A 19,732-nucleotide genomic window follows, 5' to 3' on the forward strand; every position below is an offset into this window, starting at 1 on the left:
TGAAAATAAGTAATCAGTAAAGTAACAGGATTACTTTTTTTTCGGGAAGTAATCAGTAATCAGTTACTGATTACTTTTTTCAAGTAACTTGACCAACACTGCTGATGAGAAACTGAACATTTTGCACACAAGACAAGTGACTATCAGAATAAAACAGGAAGTGACAAGAGCACTGAGACTTGGACAAGGATATTTGAGCTTTACACTACAGGGGATAAAAAGACATGGAAGCAAGCAATAGCCAAACTAGAACATAAGAATCACATGACAGACATGACCTAAAGACAGAGAGTGAGAGAGCAAGGGACAAGAAAGAGAGAGACAGACATCACAGGGCGCTACAACAACACAGGAAACTAGACACAAGAGGACGGGGAACACAGAGAGGAATGATAACAGAAAACCTAAAGCCTAGATAACAAACTAAGGCTACAAACGGAGATCACAACTATAATAATGAAATACTAGGAACAGAATATTAAATAAACCTGAATCAAAAGTCAAAACACAAAAGCTGGGTCATAGACTGGGACCATGAAAATGAATTTCCAACCGTGAATATCTAACTTTCACATTTGAAAATCACTCAAATAAAGGGCCTGGTAACGTTATAGTTAGGAGTAAGGGGCAAGAGTTAGAGGGTTAAGGAATCTGACCTTAATAAAAATGGATTTCTCACTTTGGTTTTATAGATAATATATATTTATTATATTTACATACATATCTTTCTTAGACTTTTCTCAGACTTTGCTTTGGAGATTCGATGCAACAAAAATAGAACAACATGCTTTACCAGGAAAAGAATCACCTGTCTTGCAGTCTGCTGCTACAGCCGCTTCTAATATTATACAACCAGTCCTGATGTGGCGTCCTAATTTGGTTTCGCTGTCATACAGTTCCCATTATTGCATTAACCCTCAGGGTGAAGCGTCCTTGGTTTTTTTTCTGTTTTTCTATTTTTCATTTGCCGGAAGACGCTGGCTCTAAAAGTATGCCTGATAATCTGCAATGAATGTGATGACATGCTACATTTAACTCTGTCATCATGCTGTGCCTCCTTACCTTTCCAGGCTGACACGTTTACACGCGTGCGCACAGTCTCTGACACACACACACACACACACATACACACACATGTTTAAGGAGGGCCGAAAGGTTGTGCCTGAGGGCGAAGTGGTGTACGACTTCAAAAATAGACTTCGGAATTCATAGGGATGCGAACAGGAAAGGTTTCATGTGCAGCAAGAACAAGGAAGAACAAGGAAAGAAGAAGTTGGAGGAATGCAAAGTGTGGCTTTGTTGAAAGAATTTCAGCACATGCACAGGCACAAAGTCTCAAACACACACACACACACACAGAAACTCTTTTGTTTGGCGCCACTGCCAAGTGGAGTGTCAGTTTCAAAGTGGGAGCCTTTAAGTGGCGCCCAGTGAGCCTGCGGTAGTGTTCATGTCATGGGCAGTTGGCTGGGGGTGTGTACGTGTGTGTGCTTCTTGTTTATGTGTGGGTGTTGGATGTCTGTGGAGGCAGAGGGGCATGACGGCCAACACCAGGCAGGGCTGTTGGAGACACAGAGACACGGTGACAGACTGACCCTGGCAGAAAGTCGCACTGAGCACAAGCTGCTCGGTCTTAACTGTTTCACATCATACAGTGTAACAACTCCGAAGTGTTGTGTGTGCGTACACTTTACTGCTTTATAACAACCCAGATTCCCAAAAGTTGGGATGCTCTGTGGAATGTAAATAAAAGCAGAATGCAGTGATTTGCAAATTTCATAAAACAATATTTTATCAAATGATTATGTGAAAATCTACCATTTTAAGAAAAAGAGACAGGCATATGTTTTTCGATGTGTAGCATCTCCTTCTCATATAACAACAATAAATGAACTCAGGAGACCAGTAGGTGGACTTTTAGGAGAGCAGTGTTGTCCCAAATTTGGTCTGATGTAAGATTCTAGCTGGTCCGCTGACCTTGATCTCTGTTGTCATAGTTTTCTTTTTATAATGTGACAAACATTTCACTTGTGGGACAGTCTGGACTATAGGCTGGCCAGTTCAGCAACTTGTACTCTTCTACTACAAAGCCATGCTGTTATGATTAATGTGGTTTAGCATTGTCTTGCTGAAATATGCTAGCTCATTCCTGAAAAAGCCACCTGGGTATGAGCATGTTGCTGCTTTAAAACCTGTATTTAAAGCTCAGGATTGACGGTGGCTTTCAGATGTACAGGCTTGTTTTTCCATCTGAGATGCAGCTTTTGTGGCTTCTTCTTTGCATGATAGAACTTCAACTTACATTTTTGGGTGGCACAGAAAACTGTGATTTCAGGCAGTGATTTCCATGTTTCTAATGCAGTGCCACCTAAGGGCCTAAAGATCACAGGCATCTGGTGTTGAATGTCAAGCTCGCCCTTTGTGCACAGAGTTTTCTCCAGATTCTCTGAATCTTTTGATTGATTTTTTTTTTCTTGTTCAAATCCACCTCCTCGTGTTGAAGCTGGTGAAGATGGCCCTTCCTTTCCTATGCTGTGAGCTTGAGGGTTACTCCAACCAAAACCTGCAGCTGGTGGAGAATTGGTTCATGAACTGCCACTACACTAAGCAGAGCAAGGACTACCAGCTGCAGTTCAACCCTGCTCAGCTGGAGTTTGTTGATAAATGAGATAACCAGTCAGTGCTTCAAAGTTTTTTGTCAATAAGTATTTATATTAATAATTAATTTAAGCACTGGTTTGCCTTCTTTTGCTTGCACAAGTGTGTTTGCAACCTCCTCTACCACCACAGATAGATTGTAAGTCTTTATACAGGCACGTGAAAGCAAAATGTCTATTTGGCCCTCTGTAATGAAGCACTCACTTTACACACAACTAATCATTATACACAGTGGTACTTGGCTACTCAGTAACCCAGACAGCATTTTATAAGTTCAAACCGCTCAGCAGTTTTGGCCATTTGCCTTCTGGAGGCCAGACCAAAGGTGACGGTTATGCCCCTAATGAAAACACACACTTCGCCCTGATAATGGAATTCTAAATGTCTTGCTCCTTATTAACTTTTTCGTTTATTAAAAATCTGTCCCGTTTTGCCATCCACAAGGCAAAACCGCCAGTCCGTGTCTCTGTTGCAGATTAATTACTTTTCTATGGCGTTGGAAAGAAGGAGGGATGGCAGAAAGAGGAAGAAAGTAAAAAGCCATCCACAGTTTAAAATGGCAAGATATATATTTTTCTCCTCTGACGTTAATACATCTTCAATGTGGCTGGCAGACTCTTATCTGCAGAGCGACTGAGCCACATCAGGCCCTGGTGAATTTTGATGATGACTGCAGGTTACCCAATGAGAATACACAATGAGGAAGGCTCTGGCTGACATTATACTCTGAGGCCCCGTCCTCAGTGACTTAAAGACTGAACTCTTTCCTACTGTACACCATGCTCCCTTTTGCTTGCTTTAGAAAGAAAACCTTACTGTGGGAAAAGAGGCGAGAGCATTTAATATATTTTTGTGGCGTTGACGCATTTCAGAAGGCTTTTTTTTTACCGGTGTGTGTTTGAAATGACAAATGGTTTGCTATGAAACATCAATTTGTGTAAGTAAAGTCGTAAAAAATGGTTTTGTTCAGCCAAACAGATCCAAGGTGACTCAGGAGACAAGGCAGAATGTTTTTGAAACGCCGTTGTTTTGGGCTTTCTCTGGCGTCCTTAAACAAGGAGGAAGATTCTGAGCCATGCCTGCGTGCAGTTGATTGGCAGAGCATTTGTTCGGCTTTGAACTAAAATGAGACTTTCATTACAAGGAGATCCTCAGTTACGCCTCTGCACGAGAACATCTTCATCTGATCTCAGAAGTGTATTTATACCCCGAGCGAGAACAATTCACTGCTAAACTCTCCGAGGTGTCGCCCCTGCCTCTGACATTTCACAGGAAGCGGAATACGGGGTCAGCGTTGTTTTATTTCCACGCTGAATACGAAACAGGCCTTAGCATGAATAGATGATTATTCAGATTTGTCCCAACACAGGTTTTAAACCAGCATTAATATATCAGGCCCTCGGCTGCCTTCCACTCTGGCTCTTTTAATTTTTTTTTCCTTTCTCTTTTTCCTTTTTTTTTCTTTTTTGCAGTGAGGCAAGAGTGCTGATGAATAATTGAACAGTCCCGCGGTCCAAATGTCACAGCAGGGAAAATTGTTTGCGCTGGCTGGTAATTAGAATTTCATTGTTTGTTATGTAGGTTTGAAATTCCTGTCATTCCACATTCCACCTTATCTCGGTGATGGCAGATATCACTGCGCTTGTCTATCCGGGGGAGACACTAAGGCAACGATGGAGAGATGGCGTGAAGCACAATACATTTGCTCATTCAGCACACACTCATTCACTCACTCACTCACTCACACACTCGCACATTGTCGCCGACACAGATAAAGTCACGCTCCTTCTCATTCTCCTGCTCTCAGATGGACACAAAGCAGTGGCCCTGGTTCACATAGTCTTTTCTGAATGCCGTATGCAATATTCCTTGAACCTTTGAGCCTCATGTTGTTTATGTGACTCTTCTAACATTGCGTAACTTGGTTCGTGTTTTGTTACTGCCACATTCAGCACTGCCTGTGCTCGTGACTGAGGCTGACATTTTTGTCCCATTGCTTGTAAAATGCTTGCACTGGAATGTGCACTCATGTACGCGCACACGTACGGATACGCTTGTGTGTGTGATGTGTGAGTGGTGTATGAGAGTGTGGCTCCGTGTGCTCGGGACTGCTCCATGTTTGCATATTAGCTGTTTTAACACTTGCACTGAGTGATGCAGTACGCTGTTCTCTTTGCTGCTCACACACAATCTTTTAGGGCTGGTGCCCTTTTCCTCTTTCTCGATTAGTCTTTTGTGAGTTCGAATAAGGTGCTGCAGCTAGGTATGGGTAAATTACTATTTTTACTAATGACTTGAAATATATACTGATTCTAATGTACAAAAGACTTAAATAGCAGTCAGAAAAACAGAGATCCATGAATGAATGACTAGAGATTGATGGAAGAATTCTGTCATGGTAGAGATCGCAAATGTCCCTCCAATTCCTCTGAAAGACAAAGGGTTTAACTTGGCTGCACACAAACATGTAATCCCACTGGTTGGGTTAGTTACTGTTACAGGTTAGTTAGAGGCAGGTAGAACCACTTTCAGGCTCCATTCATTTAGACAGGGACTCACAGTAGCAGTTTCTGGAAGTTAATTAGTCATTATTCTCACTTCTGGAAGCCTTTGAGCTACATGCAGGGCTATTCATATAGTGTTGCTATCAATTTTGTTACAATCAATTTTGTACTCATCTTGAAGCATACACTGTAAAAAAAATATTGTAATATAAAAGTATTTTACAGTTTTGTACTGTTTTTCTAGAATATCATTAAATTTACATAAATAGACTGTGATTTTACATTTCAAATGTAAAATAGCATAAAATCACTGTAAATGTAATAAAACATAATTTTCTTGTTTTTTAAATATATTTGTCTGTACATATGCATATTTAGATTGTTAAAATACATTCACAAATGTATCATAATTTCACAAATATCTGTCCATTATTTGAAAGATTGAACTGTTAAATTCAAATGTAATGCTATGGAAAAATATATAAAATGATTCTTATAAACTTTTTTTACATCAAATAATGTTATTTAGGGCGATCGTGGCTCAAGAGTTGGCATTTCGTCTCGTAATCAGAAGGTTGCCGGTTCGAGCCCCAGCTCGGACAGTCTCGGTCGTTGTGTCCTTGGGCAAGACATTTCATCTACCACCTACTGGTGAGGCCAGAGGGGCCTTTGGCGCGTATTGGCAGCCTCGCTTCTGTCAGTCTGCCCCAGGGCAGCTGTGGCTACAACTGTAGCTTGCCTCCACCAGTGTGTGAATGTGAGAGTGAATGAATAGTGGAATTGTAAAGCACTTTGAGGGTCTCGAAAAGCGCTATATAAATGCAATCCATTATTATTATTTAAACCAACTGTTAACTGTATATTTCTGTACATTTAAGTATTATTATTCATATTGCCGCATTCATTGACCTTGTTTATAGGTAATTTCATTGTTTAATGAAATTACCTATAAACCTCTGTCAGTGCGCCCCAGGGTGGCTGTGGCTACAATGTAGCTTGCCATCACCAGTGTGTGAATGGGTGGATGACTGGATGTGTAAAGCTTTGGGGTCCTTAGGGACTAGTAAAGCGCTATACAAATACAGGCCATTTACCATTTATTTACCATTTTAATCACATTCAAATGTTCCTAATTTAATGTTTAAAAGCACTTGAAAAAGGCAAAATCCTATGTAAAATTTGGGCTACAAACTGTATTGTCATTACTGAAAATAACCGTATTTTATTTAGTTAGTTATTTAGTTATTTTCTGTTATTTTATAGTATTATTTTGGCGCCCCAGCTGCCGGAACATTACTGTGTTTTTAGGATATTTTTTTTACAGTGTACAGTATATACACACGTGCTGCCGGTAGAAATTGTGTTCATGAGTTTGTGCTAAAAATACAAAACTCAGAGCTGCTTGTGTTTATGATAATCTGTAGACTTTATCACGAAGGACAGCCTAAATAACTCCTCCACAAATATGCAGTGCTGTTTCAACACTGTCCAATCAGTGTGTGTGTGTGTGTGTGTGTGTGTGTGTGTGTGTGTGTGTGTGTGTGTGTGTGTGTGTGTGTGTGCAAACCACTGATATGGGGGTAATAATCCAGAAACCTTTTTTATTTCGTTAGGTTTTGTGACTCGAGGGCAGTGAAAAGAAATTTCACCTTTATTTTTTATTTAAAACTTATTTTTAGCAAACTTTTTCTTTTGGTGTGAAGCACTGTGCCACTCATTTTGTCATTTAGCCATGTTTCTGATGATCTTTATAAACAGGTTCAACATTTCAATAGAATTTTTGGAACCCCCAGCTTTCATGTTGTCTAAGTGCTAAGGAACATTCACATGTGGGTTTGCAGGTAAGCGGTCCATGTTGACAGGAAGAGAGGGATGCCATTTATTACAGTAGTTTTGTAAGGATTGTCTATTACCTAGTTTTTAAAAAAAAATTTAAATAGCATTTTTTCACTAAAAATAAGCAGTTGATGGATTCCCAGAACGGCTTTCTGGCTTCTGGTGAATGTCAAGTATTTCCTGCCTTTTAGTTCTGTTTTTAACCTCTACCACCCGCGACAGGGAATGGTAGAGACCTGCTGTTAAAGAAAACTGCTACAACCAGTCCACACTGAACAGATAATCAAGCTGAAATTCTGAAAAGATCTCCAAAGCAAAGTCGATTCAGAGTCAGTCATTAAGTTGTGGCCTTTGTTCCCTGTAACAGAAACAAAAATCTCTTTAGTTGCAACATCAACAGTTTATGAAGAGTAGGAACCAGATACCTCCAGTTGGCCAAGATGACGAAAGAGCTTTCCTGTGAATTTGTGTCACCTCACGTTAAACAAACAATTTATTGTCTTTGAATGTTGTCATCATCAACATGACTGAAAGGCAAACCTGTTTGATTCCTATCTTGACTGACTTGCCTGTCGACTGACATTTGTTCTGTGGCATTTAATATTACGACAGCTTTACTAACCAAAGTCAGTAGCATAACCACGAAGCAAAACCTGTGGCTACGGTTTCTCTAAATTAGCGTGGAGCAGTTGATATCCTCATTCATTGCATCTTTAAAGTCAAATGGCTGGCTTTAATACTTCTGCCGTGTCCTAGTATCTTTTACCAGATTGAAACTGTATAATAGCGGCATTTCTCTGCTATTCCTATTTTCCTCACCATCAACCACAGGCTCTCAGTGTTTTTGCACTCCGTAGCTGATTTCTTTGTTTTTGACTATTTCTTTTAAAAGGTTTTTCTTTTTTTCATGCCTTTCATATTTGTTTTTCTAAGTGCTTACAAGCAGAATAGTCAGTGTGATGGTATTGCAAACCCCTTTTTGTGAAAGTAGGCGTCAAATGACAGTTTAAGGTTTCATGAAGAGACCTAACTTTTTTTGGTGGGGATATACTGTTTTAGACTGCACAAAGGGAATTACCAGTGCTCATTCAAAGGGCCACATAAAATCCAAAGCAGCCGAAATAAAACAACAAGTATGAATATGCCAGTCTTAGAGGCTAATAACAAGTTATTTTCTAGCCCTTTCCATTCTGTCTTTCATCTATCTTAATCTCTGATTTGACATTTGTCTTATGTTGTTTTCTCCCCCTTTTTTTCCTCTCCATATTTGTCTCTCTGGATCACGAGCTCTCCATTTCTCCCACCATCATTCTCTTTTGTTCTCTCTATCGGTGGGAGATGGAGTTAAGTGCAGCTGTAGGCCAAATAGCCCAGTGATTGGCTCTCACTTACTCCTGCCTCCCCAGTGCATTTGAAATCACTGATTGCAGACAAGCTAGTCTAAATCAAAGCTCTGCTTTAAGGAAAATTCTTTCAAGGAAAAGGGAGTCTGCTAAACCCATTCCCAACGCAGATCATCGCCTTCACTTACATGAAGAAACAATGTGTAAATTGACTGTATTTAACTGATATTGCTAACTGATATCAAATTATGTTGCTGCCCTCCAGATGCCCTGAACACAAGGAACCATCAGGTGATGTGCACCACTATGAAAGTCCTGCAGCACCTGGTGATGTCTGCAGACAAGGTGGGAGAAGCTCTGGTGCCCTACTTCAGGCAGATCCTCACCGTTTTTAACCTCTTCAAGAACAAGAGAAGTGAGTTTCAGGCACCAAGCTCTGGAGTGTTTCAAGGACAGATGATGTGGGAGGTGTTTGTCTTTTGGAGCAGATCTTGTGTAAGCTTGTTCTAATATTGGCATGACAGCAGAGCAGCAGTCAGGGGGGGAGGGGCATGAACCAGGTGATTTGACAGCCCTGAGAAATGCCACGTAGAGGTTAAGTGTCTCTTTTTATTTGAGTCCAACTAAAAAGGGATTCTGTTTTCTGCATTTTCTTTGCTGTAGACTCAAAGCTTCTGCCCTCGAGTCCTTTTTACTTTTCCTCCTTCCACTTAAGCATCCACTTGACAGAGAAGCTCAATTTTGTCTTTTCTGCTGTCAGTCAGGCGGCATTGTGCAGTGCTGTTGAGGAGGAGACTTTGTCCTTGCTCTCACTGAAAGGCTGCACCTGGGTGACACCAGGACCTGGGGAGATTGGCATCAGATAGGCAGGGCTCTTTGTGTGGCTGTGTCAAAGCACTTAGGATGGTGTGACATGATGTGGACCCATTGAAGGCTTAAAGGCACAACCAGCCCCAAACACCACAGCAGGGTGTGGAGACTGACATTGTGAATCAATCATCTAAACACAAGCTTTAACGGGAGAAAACACAAGGCTTTAGTCTCTTAATCAATATCCAATTTGAATCTGTTGTCTCTTTAATTCGCTTACATTTATCTGTTTGTTGAGATAGTGAGAAAAGACAAAGGAGGGAACAGGAAAGCCCGCCTTATTAGCGCACGGCCTTATGCAAATCTCCTCCGTAAATTAGCTGTCAAATCAATCCCCTAAACCGTTTTGAAGCGCGAGTTTCTCCGCCACACCAAAAGCTCCGGAGTCAGCCGGTGAACCTCACCATGCCTGGTAGTTACCGTGGCGCCCTGTCCACCTGCCTCGACTGCTCCTCTGTCCTCCTCTGGCAGGCATCGATTAAATCCGAGCCAACCTCTCACCTGGCAGGCGTCTCTGCTATCCACCTCTTGAGACCAGCCTCTGCCACAGAGAGGTCCATACAGCTGCCAAAGCACAGGGCCCAATCTGCTAAACAAGGACAGAGCTTCCTCTTCAGTAGTTTATAGGCATCCGGCAGAGTTTCTCTCCTGTAAAGTTTGACGAGAGTTGAGGCTGAAAATGTTACCAAAGTAAAGTATGTCGGTGCAAGCGAGCGTCTACATACTGTAAGTTCATAGATAGCTGGATAATTTCCTTGTGTTTTCCCCCCCGATCACCGTCTGAAGCCTTAGATGAGCTGTCACAATTCATGTTCTGTTCTACCCACTCCCCTCTAACAGAGAAAGATATAACTTCAAATACAGAGAATAGATGCTTCCCTTTTGGGAGGGGGGAACAAACACTGTGTGAACTAGAACTAGAGTTCTTTCTGCCTAATCTACAAACATTTCAGGGTTGTTGTTCTCTCACAGTCTTTCTCTGTGTGCCTTTGCCTTTGTTTCTCTCTTCTGTTTTATGGCTTGTTTATATCAATATCAAAGCTTTCATTGAAGTCCATCTATTATCTAATATTACTTATATACACCTCCAGGTCCATCCCACACTCAGTCGGCTGTCTCAGCGCCTCAGACCGAGCCTCTAGCAGACAGGCACGATCATTGTGTTAATACAGTAGAAGACACAGAAGGCCGGCTAGTTGTGTGTGGTAACTCCCACACTGTAACTCACAGAGCTTGCATGGCATCCCTCTTATCTCCTGCGCCACAACGGGACCACTGTCCATTTCATGCCAAATGTGTGTGTCTGTGTCCACATTTGTGTACGTCTGTCATGAATAGATCTGTTGTATCCCATATGCAGCTGTTGCCTTCAGTGCTTTCTGTCTCTCCCTGCTCACTGTTGTCTGTCTGCCAGCCTTGGGCACACAATGCTTTACTACACATCTATGACATGCCCCACATATACTTGCACATATACCATTGCACGCCGGTCCAGATGAGGCTACACAACCTGACTCTGTTTCTGTCTGCCCAGTTGTTCGAGCTCCGAATCAATAGGCTGACAGCCACTGCTGCAGGGTCAGGGCCACAGTTAGATATCACCGACATCTCATCGCGGGACAGATCCCTTAGGCTGTGTTCCCACGCTTCCGCTGTGTCGCTCCCACTCTGAGACAGGGTTGTGACCTGTTAAATTGGTCTGTATACAGCCCTTATCTGAGCCATTTTTCCAAGGTCAGAGACGGAACTTAACAGCCATCTCCAGAATGGACCCTCGGGTGTCCTTTCACTCAGACAGAGCGCTGGCCCTCTGACCAGAAGAACAGCGTTACAACCCACCAACCCACATGTTCAGTCTTTTTGGGGTTCAGGCCTCTGTCATTGTTCAAAGTGAGAAAAAATATGCCTGTTTAACTCCGGGCTGCTGGCTGCCATTCTTCCCACTGTCACAGTAATGCGTCATTTTGAAGTGCACAATAATGAGCAATCACATAGTATCACCATCCTTGATGTACCCTTTTGTCTCCTGAATCAACGCTCTCAGCTTTTGTTTGCTTTGTGTCTTTTGTTTATCAACTGTTCTTTGTGTATTTGTCTACGTGTGCATGTGTGTGTACACGTGTGTGTTTTAGAGACAATGTTGAGGACAGTGTAGGAATTTCTCCAATACGATTTGCATGGCTCTCTTGTTTTCTTGATGTGATGAATCTTATCCCTAATGAAATGCAACAATGTTCCTTAAGAAGGAGAGATGTGCTCCGTCATCCAGCAAATTCCTCTTCTGAGCTCAAAGGATGGGAACTCATCTGCCGTACTGTACATCATATCAGGAAGGGACTCTGCAGCGGAGTAAACAACATCGAAAATATATTGCGGGGTTGTGAATGAAGATGAAATGTATGCCAGTACTGATTTTATTTAGTAGATTAGATGTTGGCTAGATCAGTGAATACAGATTCTTTATTACTAAATTCCACTTTTTCACAGTCGGTTATGTTACCTTATGATAAATAGGACCTGGTGAGCTGAGCAGATGTAAAGAAAACTATGAACACTAACTCGAGTTTAAATTTTTAAAAAGTCCTGCATACATGGTGTCTTTTCGACACAAATCACTTCTAGTGGGACCCAAAAATGGTCACTTCAGTGCTCGAAGCATAGCTGGGACGTTAAAACAATTCAACAGACTGGTTATTTAAATAATCACCCCACAGTATACTCCCTAAACATTTCTGCTGTTAAGTTGTGCATTTATAATTCAATTAAAATTAACATCGGTTTTCAGTTTACAGTAGCAGCCATCTCAAAGCACTTCTGATGATCCCCTATGAGCGAGCACTGGGGAGCAGTGGGAAGGAAGAACTCTGTTTTGGCAGGAAGACAAAGCCAGGTGCAGGGAGGAGCAGCCCTCTGTTATAACCGGTTGGTTATTAAGGGAAAAGATACAACTTAAAATAAGGACAAACTAAGAAGGACTGGCGAGAGCGAAGGATTTCAAACTGTGAGTTTATTGGGGATGGCTTATTTTCACAGCAAGCCTCAAGTGGCTATTTAAGTTGCATTTTTTGGACTTTCATATTTGCTTCATTTTTCAGCCCCAGATGTTGGTGCTTGGCTTCAGATGAAGTCTTCAAGTTCAGTTTTTTGTTCTTCTCTATCCATCCAACTCCTTTAATAGAGACAAAAGTGGATTTAACAGGGTGCTCCACATCAGTGGCAAGCATCTTGGTTGTGTGTTTATCGAAATTGCTCAATCATATAGCTTTTATATGCAGCTGTCGTATTAAAGCTGTTGTGTTTGGTGTAGCGGAGACTAAGCATTTAGAAATCTGTACGACCAGGAGGAGGGCCTGGCGTGCTCTGCCACAGCGAATGAAACATGAGCTCGCAGATTCGTCTGGTTCCCAGGGTAGCATTGTTGTTGTTGCCCTGATAATTTTCTTCGCTTATCTGTAAGGTGTAGGTCCTTAAACACCTATTCATCACTGACAAGCGCACTCTCGCTGTCTCTCTCTCTCTCTCTTACACACACACACACCCACAGAAACACAGTTATTCACACTTATTGCTCACACACCAGTGATCTGGTTCATTTAGCCTCTTTTATCTTTCTGCTAGGAATGTGGCCAGCTATGATAGGGTCTCGCCCACATGCATTGCTGAGCCTACACACACAGACACACACACACAGACACACACACACACACTCTACAAGTTGTGATAGTGGCTCTCTGTCTTCTGTGTCTGGACAACTGGTGAGGTTTTTGTGTTGGTGACAGATGCAGCACTGTGGCTGTATCTTATCTCATGACCGCGCTCTATCTGAGTATCACATGACGTGGTCACAGGCACACTCACAGGTCACGTTGGGCCTTTTTTATTTATACGGCGGCTCAGTTACAGCCGATGTTTGGAATTGAATGGAAATAAACACGGGTAGGTGGTTCACCAGACAACCGCCACCCCCACCCCCTCCATCACACCCTGATACAAGGACATGGAGAGTCATGAGGAAGGAGACCTATTCCACTGTGTTCAACTATGATACTAAGAGAAAAGGCCATCTTGAGCAGAAACACAAGGAAATTAAATCCTTTTTTTTTTCCTCGGCTCATTTTAATAAGACAGAAGGCCAAGCGTATGCCTGTGTACTCAACCACCTGTGCTCCTGTCCACAATACAACATAATACTCCCATTTACTGCCACACCACTGCACTGTGGCGTGTATGATGTTGAAGCTAATTCCTGGGGATTCCCAGTCACAAACATTTGCTTTATTTAATGACCTTTTCCAGCTGCTGTTGTGAAAAATTAATTCACTGCCACGCTTTCGTTGTGTACATAACAACGCTATGGAGGAGCCGCGCTCGCACAAACACACAAAAACACGCACATAAGCCTATGCCCCCACTATAATCCATCATCTTCCACAGGCACGGAGAGCTCCTTTTCCCCCAGTGGACATCAGAACACACACCTCATCTTCAGCTCCTCTTTCCACATAGCCCCCCTCCAACTGGAGATATCTATCAAACCATCACATCCTGCCGAAACCCCTCCGCCATTACAATACGAGATGAATGGGAGAAACAGAGAGCCAAAAGAGAAATGGAAGAAGATATAGCATGAGTGAGCAAGAGATGAAATCCAGGTATACCGAGTTGCCTGTCCTTACCTGCTGCATTGTTAGCATGCTTCACAGCACATAATGACTTTTTTTTCTTTCTCTCCTAAAGCTTAAGAAAAGACACAAAGTTGAGGAAAATAGTAGAAATATAGTTTTATATTAATGCCGCCCACTCCCCCCATTCCCCTCCCGCCTACCTCTTTCTATCTCCCTCCACTCCAATACTCCTTGCGCCTGCGGATATGCCCACCTGTCTCTGTTAATTTCTATTGTCAGCAGGTCTGAGGCGGAGCAGCCAATCAGTTGCGAGCGTCAGCCCTTGGGCCTGCAGTCACTCCGCGGCTCCAATTTAAAGGTCAGCTGATAAGCAGCCAGATTCATGCATAATCTGGGCTGCTCCGCAGTCAGACAGGCAGACTGCTCAATGAGCATGCACACACACACATATCCACACCCAGCATACACAACTCATTCTCTTGGTCTGATCGACCCTCAGAAAACGAAGAAGAAGACGTATTTCACGTGCCCTTTTCTCGCCGGAATAAATGCCTGCCTCTATTGTTCCATCAAGCCACATAATGTACTTTTACTAATTGTTTGAGAGGAGCGTCTCAGAAAGAGCCCGGCTTTATGTTTGTTGATTTGTTCATCATTTGGTACATAGTGCCTTTCTTGCAATGTGAAGCACTTAGGGGAATTGCGGGATCTTTAACAAAGCACCAAAGCTGGCAGTGCGCTTAAAATGAAATAGAATTTGGTTATTTAGACCAAAATACTAAATTTTGCTCTACACGGGCCTGATATCCACTTACGAGGACATTATACTGCTACTGTTCTATCAAAATTTTAAATGAATATTCTCATATGTGACTCTTATTTTTCTTAAAAACAAAAAAAAGGTAAAAAAAAAAATCTGGTAATTCTTTGTTTTTACATTCATTGGGCCCCAATATGCCCAAATATCAAAGAGAAATTAAAAATGCATGCTGTGGAAGAGTTCGCATCTTAGGAGGTTAAGACTAATGTGTGACCCACCTGCCACTAGGACACAAACTTCAAATTTAGTCAGAGCAATGAGTAATGAATAATATTACAAACTACCACCAGGGGAACCTGGCCTACACCCTGGGAATCACTGCAACAGAAGATGCAGAAAATGTTTTTAAGCTGATGGATGAAGTAGAATGGGTGTTTTTCATTATAGAAATACATCCACAGTAATTCCCTTCCCTGTGGTTCCTTGGAGTAGCTAGTTCAGCAATCTTCACTAAAATTTAAATCTTGGATATTTATTGGACAAGAATTTAGGCTCCAGATCAGTCTTCTAAAAGCTGAATGTTTAGCTTTTAGACAGCTAAGATCGGGTTACTGAACACAGTAACTTCTGCTTTGTAGATGAATGTGTAGGTACCGTATCCTTAGTGATGAAACATAAGTCTTCACTTTCAGTGGAGCTGCTCCTTTCATTCCCTCTAAATCCAAGAAGCACCCAATTACTTAATTGGATGAGTTATGAGGGTCCTTTCCTCACCCGATTCCCTCCCATCTCAATGAGATTAACACACTCTGTAATTAATGAATTTGGGGCACTTTGAAACGATTTGCAGGATTGTCCTGGCTCCGGGGGCCTGACATGTGTAACACAATTATCGAGTTGTCGAAACCAGACAAAAGAGTGAGATGAATAGGCCAGCATTAGCTGTGTTTGCTAAAAACAGGTGATCGTTCCAGTCACAGCCTGGATTAGATTCGTGGGCCACTTTGTTGTCATTCAGATTAGAGTGCATGTGTGACGATGGCTCCCGTGTATTCATACGTATGAATCCGCGTCCTCGCATGAGAATTTTTTGGGCTTCCTAACTTGGTAGTGGCAAGCAGAGAGCTCTCCTCCAGCTTCTTCCCACATCATCGTGTTTGACATCTCCGCGGGCAGGCAGCGACAGAGTGCTGGTGTGTGTGCAGACATTTGTCCGGCCCGCTTTGGATCAGCGTTCGCACCCTGCGTCAGGTTGGCTGTCGGCTTTCATAAGCGCACCTCCACGAATGGGTCCGCCGCTTGAACACGGAGAGAGAGAAAAAAGCACAGTTTTGCAAAATAAATAACAAATGGCATTTCTACAGGCTTCTGATTTTGTTGTCTCCGGCAAGGACACTCATAATAAACAATGAATAAAATAGATTTTATCACCTCTGTCTGGATTCGTGTGATACACCCGCATTTCAAACAGGTCACTGTTTGCAAAGCAGTTGAGATTTTCAGGCGTCCCCGCTGTGGCAGTCATATTACATCTGCGACTGTCATTTTTTGTCACCTCTGTCTTCTTTCACACAGAAGTTCCACTTTAATGCGGCCAGGAAAACCACTCGGTCACCCATAGTCATTCTCACTGAACCAAACAAAGCCAGCGTAATGCTGCCACAGTGTGCCCCCCCCAACCCTACCCCTTTAGAGACCCACACCCCATTACTGCCCCTTCTGGGCATATTTCACTGACAGATATACCCCATTATCTCATCATATGCCAGCCAGTCTCTGCACTGTCTCTAACTGATGTGTTTGAACAATAGGCAAGCAACCACACCCCACATATTTTGCTCATACAGTCAATAACATAGCTTTTTTTTGTCATGTTTCTATCATACAAGAGCGGTATGAACACTGGAATTTTATTTACTTATACTAGGTTCTATTTTATTCTGTTGTTTTTTAGTTTGTTTTTTCCTGTTGTCAGTCTGTCTGATCTGTCTGTCCATCTTATCCTCATTTACAGCTCGAGGGAACTTTTTTTCATTATTTTCTTCATCAACTGATGTTCAGTCAAGATCATGGTTCACTCACAATTATTTTTTTTTTGTTTTATCATGACTCCAGAATTCATATTCCAATAATGCCATAATAATCAGCCTTATACAGACTCCAATAGATGGCTTTGGAAAATGTGAACGACAGCACATGTTATTGACTTTTAACTGTTTAATTTTCATATATTTTCAAGTTTTACAGCTTTTCATCCTGATAAAAGCATCCCTACATGGCCATTCATACTGCACCAAAGTAATAAAATAATACAATTTAACAATTAAATGACAGAAAAACTCCTGTATGTTCCACTATTTCTTTTAAAAGGCTGTTTTCTGTGAATTAACAGAAACCTTTTGATTTATAATTACAGAACAGTCCGAGCAATGTGCTATCAAAACCTTTTATGTTGTTTTACACAATAATTTCTCACAATTTAAACTCAAAGAGTCATTCTGACAGATGCTTTTTTTAAATACAGGAACATTTCTTTATCTGCTAGAAAAACCTGATAAAGAAATGCTGCTTTTTCTTGCAATCATATATTGCAGGGATCAAATTAGCAGCTAAACTTCGTTTTGTCTACAGAAAGGAGAGTTTCACTGGTTCTGCCCACTTAGGATTAAAGTGGGCTATGTGTGGCCTGTCATGTAAAATAAGTTCCCTGACATAAACTGTCATCTGTAAGCTGCACGGTGTTAAAGACGTACATGAAACAAATCTCTCAAATGTAGCACATGACTTCAGTATTCAGCTACGAGCTAACGGTGTGCTCAGAAATCAGTAGCGTCACTTGAAATGTTTTTCTCCATGGAATACGCTTCAAGCGCGTTGCCTTTTCAGTGCTGCAACATTGCTAATGGTTAAATTTCATTTAATAAAGGAAAGATTAATATTTAAATAGGCTGCTGGCGATGTACAGTATTATCATTTAGAATGCACATTGCACATTGTTTGCATAATTAATTCAGTGCAGCTTCATCTGTAAATAATATTGTTACCACACCAGTTGCACAGACACAGAAGACCGTTATCAGGATATGTGTGTGTGCTTGCGTGCGAGTGCAATAGGGCACACTGTCACTGCTGCGCAAACACTGAGAAAATTCCCACTTTAGTGCCTTATTTACTTTCAGGATCTGTTCTGTCACACAAGCGTGAGTGCAGGATACACACACACACACACTTTCTGTGCCCTTCAAAGTCAATAGAGGGGATATAAACATCAACGTCTACGTCACACTGTCACGTGGAATGTAGAGTATGCAGTCTGCTTGGGATCATATTTTATAGGCAGATTCTTGACCTCTGCGGTGAAAGCTTTGCACATGCCGTGCACTTTCTAACATCTTCGCTTTGGAAACACAGGATCAAAAGATGTTAGGAGCATAAACAAAACACTGCTGTGGTGATTTATACAAATCCGGTACTCCTTGTTTTCTTTTCTATGTATGTGTTGGTGATAAGAATGCAAGGTGGACCCTTCATCTAACGCCTTGCAACAGTGGCCACATAATTAACTTTATCTGACTTTCAGTACCAGCCAAGGCTTTAACATTATCTTTTATGCTCCGTGTTTGCTCCCAGTCCTCCTTTTCATAACCGAGCTGATGCATAGTTTTCGCTTTTTCCTTCAGTGTAGCCCAAGTGCTAAAAGCCTTAGCTTCTTTGTTCTGCTCTACTGTTGACCCAAGATAGATGAATTATTCACCTTGAGGTTTGTGGCAGCTCTTGTAACGTGCTGACCCGCCAACCCCTCTGCATGCCTGGGACACTTTACATTACTCCCAAAGGAGATGCACCCATGGTTCTCCTCCTCTCCCCTCAGCTTCTGTCTTCTCCACCACCTCCTCCCATCAAATATTTAGTCTGCGTGGATGGAGAAGCAAATCCCCAGCCTCTCTCGCCTCATTTCTCTACAAGCCTCGATGTTCTCCTTTACTGTGAACCACATCTATACTACACAGATGTGGTCTCACGGTGCTTTGATAGCAAAATGTTTCAGTATCTTCTTCTCACATTTTTTTTCAAATAATTTTTTTTCTTTCATGGTTGTTTTTAAAAAAAAACAAAAAACCCACGAATATATGGAAATATGCTGCTACACCAGGGACATTTTATCTTAAAGGTCCAGGGAAACTTACTATTTCCTCATTCAAGGTAACCCAATGACCAATGACAAGTTAATAAGTTTCCATTTTAGCTAGTACTCTAAAGGTTTCACTTCAACAGAGGTGTACAAGGCTACTAAAAATACAGTATCTTTTAAGTAGTAGTACAATTCATCCCAAGGAGAATCTGTTTTTCTCAACAAAAAAAGTTCACAAAACAACAGTGACTCTGATGCAAGTGTAATATGTGGTGGAGCTGATGCTTCTACACACACAACTCACTGGAAAGAGGCAGCAGTAAAGAGGTGCAGACACAGGGTTAAATACATAAATCTACCCATAATCTTATGAATCATATGGAGTTAAATTTGAATTGTTTTTATTTTTTAAGCTAGGCTAAAATATGTATGTAATATGATATCTGCTGGCCTGGGGGCAGAATGGGGCTTTTATTTGAGAGGTGACTCTAAAATAACACAATTCTCTCTTAAAGTTTTGAACACTTTTTCTTTTCTTTCGTTGTTTTCTGTAGTCTGAACTGGGTAGGGCTCATGGTCATTTGTGAGCTCACTCATCTTGGAGTTGCCTGGCAACCGCACCATGACAACGAGAGTCCCGGACGTCACTATAGGCGGTCAAGAAGTAGACAGCCACGTGAACTTCAAAAGCAATGAAATACAGAAAAATGCTGCTACTGTTATCATTCACTCTTTGATTTTTAGTCTTTCTGTTAAGTTTTGCTACCCGTGAGACGGTTGTGGCTTATTTACCAACGTATGTGTGTGGTGTTTTACTTCTTATGTGACTCATCTAACTCTTCTCATCCAATGCCAAAACTATTATAGCATAACATGGTCCACAAAGATATTCCTTCAACTATTTCAGCTCTGATTGTTGTTCATTTTATCATTGAAATCCAATTTTGAAGAAATCACTGATTTGAAACAAAAGTTTTAAGGCTATAGCATGCATATATATATAT

The 19,732-nt window shown here is 41.6% G+C and overlaps 1 protein-coding gene across 2 annotated transcripts in view; it reads left to right on the top strand.

The window, feature by feature from the left end:
- pacrg (PARK2 co-regulated) overlaps positions 1 to 19,732 on the top strand; it is a 149,074-nt gene that overhangs the window by 76,655 nt on the left and 52,687 nt on the right. For both annotated transcript variants that reach the window (XM_005723821.1, XM_005723822.1), the window contains exon 4: positions 8,607 to 8,756. In XM_005723821.1, coding sequence (XP_005723878.1) covers positions 8,607 to 8,756 — 150 coding nt within the window. The remainder of the gene's footprint in view (positions 1 to 8,606; positions 8,757 to 19,732) is intronic.

The sequence above is a fragment of the Pundamilia nyererei genome, unplaced genomic scaffold, assembly GCF_000239375.1.
Source record: "Pundamilia nyererei isolate P.nyererei 1_Seehausen unplaced genomic scaffold, PunNye1.0 scaffold00010, whole genome shotgun sequence".
Lineage (NCBI taxonomy): Eukaryota > Metazoa > Chordata > Actinopteri > Cichliformes > Cichlidae > Pundamilia > Pundamilia nyererei.